At 44.5% G+C, this 6951-nt stretch overlaps 1 protein-coding gene across 1 annotated transcript; it reads right to left on the reverse strand.

Annotated features, from left to right (window-relative positions):
- Positions 1–1465: 1465 nt before the first annotated feature.
- On the reverse strand, positions 1466–5705 carry PFDN4 (prefoldin subunit 4). Its single transcript, XM_077778328.1, has 4 exons — positions 5610–5705; positions 5011–5118; positions 4143–4283; positions 1466–1597 (listed from the first exon to the last, which is right to left on the reverse strand). Exons 1-4 carry the CDS (start codon positions 5703–5705, stop codon positions 1466–1468), a joined length of 477 nt encoding a protein of 158 aa, XP_077634454.1.
- Between the last annotated feature and the right edge of the window lie 1246 nt (positions 5706–6951).

The raw sequence follows: 6951 nt of genomic DNA on the forward strand, positions 1-6951 counted from the left end.
ACCGGCTGGGTTTTAGAGCAAGAACGAGGCCGACTGTCTGGTCCCCTGGCTCTGTCACTTCAGGCTGCGTCCCACTTCAAATGAAGGCAGCCTTTCCCTGAGTTGCAGAGTGCCGGGGGGGTGGGGGGGGGTGGGGAGTGGCTGCTCCCTCCTCTGGCGTTAACAACCCTGCCCCCCATGGTGACCCTCCACCTTGGGAAATCTTTCTCTAGGCAGTGTGCTCACCATCTCAGGGCTCTCTCGTCTCACCCCTCTAACTAACTAATTTGAGCACTAACCAAATGCATGTGGGAAAAAATATCCTTGTAAGAATCATTTTCTAGAAACGGAATTATCACTATTTGGGAACATTTTGCAGCAATTTAAGTCTGCCTTTATGTTTTGAAGAATCTTGGGATTAACATATTTTATCTTTAAGCCTGAATCGCGTCTAAATATTGAACCAAAACAGGGCATACCACTGTTTAGCCTTACAGGTTAAAAAGTGACATCACCTCTAAAATTAGGTATATCTAATCCTAGAAATACCCTCATTGTTGCATTATGACCCTGCCATTGGCATTCTGGCGTATTAGTGCCATCTGCTGGAAAGTGAACAAAACTTAGGTCTTCCAAATCCCAAAATGTGTATCTTGGAGGGGCCGGGGAAAGCAGTAAGGGATAAACCCACTCTTGAAGAAAAAAGCCTTATCTTTAAATACCTAGCTGCTTAATATCCACATCGTTATCAGTATAAACCCTGACTCATCACAGAGCTCTGTAACAAAGTCTAAAATTTATAATTTAAAAACAACCCTAAATATTTCATCTTCTTGGTACATTTCTTGGTTTCTAGAATCTTCTTCTGTCATTCTGCTCGATGTAGGAAGTGCAACATGCCCCAGCGCGTCTCAGCACTGTCTGGATCTTTTACCAAGATCTAACACAGACATTTATGTAACAGACATGTGAAATACACATGTCTAGATGCAACATGTATTACATATATTCAAGTGAAATATGTACATTTTTTTAGCATACGACAGAGTTCTGGGGGTGAAGTAAGCAGTCAGATGTAGGATGGGGTCTTTCCATAGGGCTTCCACCACCTCTCAATAGCGACTGGAAGAGAGGTATATCAGTAACAGGACCCGACTGTTAAATTTTCTTAGAAGTAAAAATTGCCACAAATATTCTAAATGATAATCTAGAAACATAAAAGGTTGCTTAACCAATTTTAATAACATGACATAAAGCCCCTACACTTGATAGAATCGTTATGCAAAATACATAGATGAATACTGTCTTCTTTTAAAAATATAAAATAAATAAGCAAGACATGTGAAAATAGGCAAGTTTCCATTAAATAAATGAAAATTTTAAAAAAAGAAAGTTTTGCTTTCCATATCATTTGAAGAAGGGAAATTATCATTTTAAACAATATTCAAGTTTATTAAACAAATAAAAAAAAGTATTATAAAATGTTTTAACTGTCATCAGCTTCGAGGTTTATGTTGCTTCCAAATTTCGCATATAACTGAACTTTCAAATCTGCTAACACCCGCTGAATGGATTCCACTCTGGCTTCTAGGGCGTCAATTTCTTCTTGCAAATTTTTCTGGAAAAAATAAGTTGTTTAAATTAATTCTATTCAATGGACAGATTCTGAGCATCTGTAGACGAAGTAATATTTGGGGAGATTTTTAGGTCAAAAACTTCCTAAACTCGGACAGGCAGCCAAATGGCACTGATAATTCAATCTAAACCACAAGTCTGAACGCAGCTATTCTGAATTCATGATTTATATTTGCTTATTATAGAATAAATCAAGCCTGCGTTCTCAGTTTTTGCTGATTGAAAAGCCAAATGGATAAAAGAAAATTAATTCCTAAATTGTCATATCCTAATAAAGGAAGGGCCACTATACAAACACTCCTGGTAAACAGTTTATCAAAGGCCTCGCTTCTGACCTGCCTCTCCCAACTTCCCACAAAAATAACTATGAAAGGAGAAGAAAGGACAAGAATTCGCACTGCCACCAGTAACTCAGAATAACAGCTTATAGTCAAAATCTGGCAGAGTTTCCCCGCTCACTGCGAGGTCCCTGGAGCTAGACTCTGAGAAGGGCAGCAACAGGTGGCTCGTTTGTGAGACAGAACAGCACTGCGCACACGAAATGCATGGAATGTGAGATGCTCCTTCCTGGCCAAGATCAAAAAAAGGGATTTCTCCGTAAACAGGACCAAGAAACTCTGAAATCACACAGAGGGCATAGCCGTTCGTACCGGGGACAGAAGAATGCCCAGTACTGACAGTGTTATTCTTTTAGAAATCTGGCCAATGAATCCCAGTACGGCCCCCGGATCACTTGGAAACAAAATCTGGGGGCTGCACTCCAGGCCTCCTGATTGGGAGATTCTTGGGATTTCAGCGACTGAAATTGTCCACAAGCCCTCTGGGGGACCCTGATGCCTGCTGAAACCACGGCGACAAGAAAGAGAAAAGAGAGACAAAGGGAGACAAAACCTCTCTATCCAGAAAACCCAGCTCACAGGCTCACAGCCGCCTCCGTCCACACCACCTTCCACTCGTCAGCAGTTTCACTTGCTGGACCTTCTCTTTCCATTTGCACTATACCCTCCATGCAGGCGGGAGCCAGGCACATTCTGTNGCCCTGCTCTGTGCCAGACCCTGATACAGAGTAAGCACTCAACAAACACTTCTGGAACGAATGAATGAGTGACCAAATAAAGGTCCCCTACCTGCGGGGACAGGGAGGGCGGTATGTTCATGGCAGTGGACAAAGACGAGAAACTGTCGTGAAATATATCCAACAAGTCTATTTCCGGGTGATTGAAAAGGAACAAAATTATGAAACTTTACTACGGAAGAGAAGGTTTAAACACAAGGAGAGACACCATTGTCTCTGTGTGGAAGGGCTCTGGGGTAAAAGGGTCAGTTCTTCCCACGGGTTTATTAAATGTGGGTTTAATTCAGAGGAGGTTTTGCTTTCTATGGCATTTGAAGAAGGGAGACTAACATTTTAAATAACATCTGGACTGATCAAGCACACAGCAGAGGAATTAGAAACTGCTGATTTCTATCAGCTTCTCATATGTACAAGGTGACTGTTCCTCTCATAGACAGTCAGAGGGCATGTGGATTGGAAACTAATTTCATACGGTATCTCAAATGCCTTAAATGTCAATAAATCCATACTCTGACCCACTAATGCTATGTGTCTGATCATTTCCTTAAAAGAATTTCCTAAATGTGAAAAAGATTCAAGTGTAAGAATGCTCAATACAACACGACTGTAGGAAAATACTAGAAACAAATTCATGTTAACAGAAGGATGGGGTCCCCTGGCATGTTAAACAGTCACCAAGAATGTGGTTTTTAAAGCACGTGTGCTGGGCCCAGAGCAGGCCCCTGATAACTTTCTGCTGCACAAATGAACTTTAAGTAGAACGAGGTTTAGAACTGACCAAAATGTGAAGCAAGCCTACACAGAGAAAAGAGAAGGTGAAAACATAAAAGAACTATATAAAAATGTTAACTAAGGATGAATGTGGGGCGCCTGGGTGGCTCGGTTGAGCATCCGACTTCAGCTCAGGTCATGATCTTACAGTTCATGAGTTCGAGCCCTGAGTCGGGCTCTGTGCTGACAGCTCGGAGCCTGGAGCCTGTACTCGGATTCTGTGTCTCCCTCTCTCTCTCTTCCCCTCCCTCACTCTCACACTGTCAAAAATAAACACTAAAAAATAAATTTTTCTTTCTTCTAAAATGGATGATTGTCTCTGGGAAACGGGATTCTGGGTGATTTTTCTGTCCACCTCATCATATTCCAGTCTCCACAGTTAGTTCAGAGCATGGGCTCTGCAGACAAAAGGCCACTCCCTCCGCGTCCCCTGGGGTAAGTCCATAACCTTCCCCAGCCTCTACCCCGCAATTCCGAATCGGGATGTGGGGTCCTCTCTCTCAGAGCCCCCACCAGGATTAAACGTGATTAGCCTGCCAGGCTTTCGGAGCAGGCCCGGGACGCAGAAAAGCCCCCCCAGCGCGCATCAGCCAGCAGCCGCCGGGCCCGACACCCGGGACTGATGTGTTCTTGGTGAGGACACCCCCTAGCCTCCCTGGCCCCGGCAAGGATTGCAGCACACCTTTGCTTCTTCTAACATTTCCTGCGTTTCTTCTTGAGAATGGCTGATGAAAACATCACCAATTTGATAGGGTATCATTAGGCAGTCGTCATCCGCAAGCATGATGTCCTCACAGGCATCTTCTAAATTCTGGAGCTGTTTCTGCAAACACAAAAGGACACGGCAATGAAGAGCACACTCCAAAGTCCCCGAGAGAAGTGGAAACAGCCCGCTTTACTTCGGGGTCACCAGCTCCGCGAGGGACCCTCTCGCAGAGGTGTTCCCACACGAACCTGAGACTTCCATACATGATCGGGGGCATTTCCTAAGGAAGCAAGCGCTTGAGGGCGAACCCCCCCCCATGCTCTAGAGGTCCCCAGGTGTCTGCAGCAGGTGCCCGCGGCCCCTCGGAGTGCCCCCCGCCCTCACAGTTTCCGCTTTGGGAATTCTGCCTTCCTCCGGGAGAATAAAAACCAAACAGCACAAACCTCTGTTTCTCTGCCTTGCCTGATGGCATAACGAAAGCAGATAATAACTTAAAACCCCACCAATCAAATGCACCGGAACTGGCCTTGAGCTCAGAAGGTCCCCACCAGGGCCACGCGGAGGGGGGTTATCCGAGCTCTGGTGACGAGTCCGTCACCAGCCCCAGAGACTCGGCTCTGGGACGTGCCCCTGGAGCCTCAGCCCAGAATGTTCACACGCCAATAATCTGTACGTTCTCACACATCCCTCAAACAAGGTCTCCCTTCTGAAACTAACTAGAACAGACTGTGTCGTCTGCAACAAAGAGCCCGAGAAATATAATCCCCTATCAGGGAGATCAGGTTTAAAACCTATAGGACAAAGATCTTTTCCTTTCCTTAAATAAGATACGTTTCTTCACTACCTTTTTTACTTCTATTTCCTCCTTCAGCTCTGTGATTCTACTTGTATTCCGTGCAAATTTGTTTATCTTTTGTTGATCTTCAAAAGTAACGTTGACATCTTCTGCAGCCTGAAAAAACAATGTTTAATTTTTTGGAGAATTAATTTGAGTGGAGAAGTTATAGGTTAGCTTTGTATATGAACTCTGCAACAACTCAATAAACCATTTGCCCTCGTACAGTTGAGAATCACAGGGGTACAGACAATCACAAACGCAGGCCTTGTAATTCTTTGCTCCACAAGCTCAGGATTCATTCATACATCTGAAGTGTCTGGTTGAGCATCGACTCCTAATTGTGGCTCAAGTCAGAATCCCAGGGCCGTGGGATCCAACCCTGTGTTGGGCTCCATGCTGAGCGTGGAGCCTGCTTAAGACCCTCTCTCCCTCCCTCTGCCCCCTCCCTTGCTCACACTCTCTTCTCTCTTTCTAAAGAATAGAAAAAAAGATTTGTTCATACATCTATGATCTCTTCTGACATTCGGTGGAATAATGTCAAAGCTACAAAAACATTCCAAATATAAAGAACAATCAGGAGTAAGTCCTAAATCAAGTCAACCAACTTTGGCCAAGAGCACAATTTCTCGAGTTGGAACATCTGTCATCAAGGTAAGCCAGAGCAAAGACGACGTGGTAACAAGTTCTGGCGAATGCTTCATACCGGCTTCTCCTCTCAGAGTTAAAGCCTGCATAAGCTAACTGAGGCCATGGGAAACCTGACCGTTTCCTTAACATTCGGCACAAATGATACACTGGCAACAGGGTTACTATGCATCTCAGTGGCTGTATTCCATCCATGGTAAAATTTATGCTTCTTTTATTTTTTTAAGTGTTTATTTATTTTCAGTGAGTGAGTGAGAGAAAGAGCGAGCGAGCATATGTGCAGGAGCAGGGGAGGGGCAGAAAGAAATGGAGAGAGAGAATCCCAAGCAGGCTCCGCACTGTCAGAGCAGAGCCAGATGCGAGGCACAAGCTCACAAACCACGTGATCATGACCTGATGAGAAATTAAGAGTCAGACGCTTAACTGACTGGGCCACCCGGGTGGCCTTTTGTTTCTTTTAACGCAGGACCTGTTTACATGTCTTCATTAAGAATGAGGGGCGCCTGGGGGGCTCAGTCGGTTAAGTGTCCGACTCTTGATTTCAGCTCAGATCACGATCTTAATGGTCTGTGAGTCCCAGCCCTGCATCACTGTCAGTGCAGAACCTGCTTGGGACTCTCTCTCCCGCCCTCTCTCTGCCCCTGTGCTGCTTGCACACACACGTGCGCACGCGCACACACACTCACTCTCTCTCTCTCTCAAAATAAATATTAAAAAAAAATAAGGTGGGGTGCCTGGGTGGCTCAGTCAGTTAAACATCCGAGTTGGGCTCAGGTCATGAGCTAACAGTTCATGGGTTCGAGCCCCGCGTCAGGCTCTGTGCTGACAGCTCAGAGCCTGGAGCCTGCTTCAGAGTCTGTGTCTCCCCCTCTCTCTTCACCTCCCTTGCTCATGCTCTGACTCTCTCTGTCTCTCAATAATAAATAAACATAAAAAAATTTTTTAAATAAATTAATTAATTAACTAAAAACGTATAAGGTGTTAGGGCGCCTGGGTGGCTCAGTTAGTTAAGTGTCCAATTTCGGGGCAGGTTCATAGGTTTAAGCCCTGCATCGGGCTCTGTGCTTACAGCTCGGCGCCTGGAGCCTGCTTCGGATTCTGTGTCTCCCTCTCTCTCTGCTCCTTTCTTGCTCGCTTTCTGTCTCTCTTTCCCTCTCAAAAATAAACAAACATTTAAAAAAAAAAAGAATAAAGTGTAATGTACTATAACATGATTAAAACAAAATGTTTAAAAATATTTAGTGTGATTAAATTAGAAAATTAGAGTACTTAAATGACAATCCATGAAATCATAAAAACAAT

Source organism: Crocuta crocuta, unplaced genomic scaffold, assembly GCF_008692635.1.
Source record: "Crocuta crocuta isolate KB4526 unplaced genomic scaffold, BGI_CrCroc_1.0 scaffold27, whole genome shotgun sequence".
NCBI lineage: Eukaryota > Metazoa > Chordata > Mammalia > Carnivora > Hyaenidae > Crocuta > Crocuta crocuta.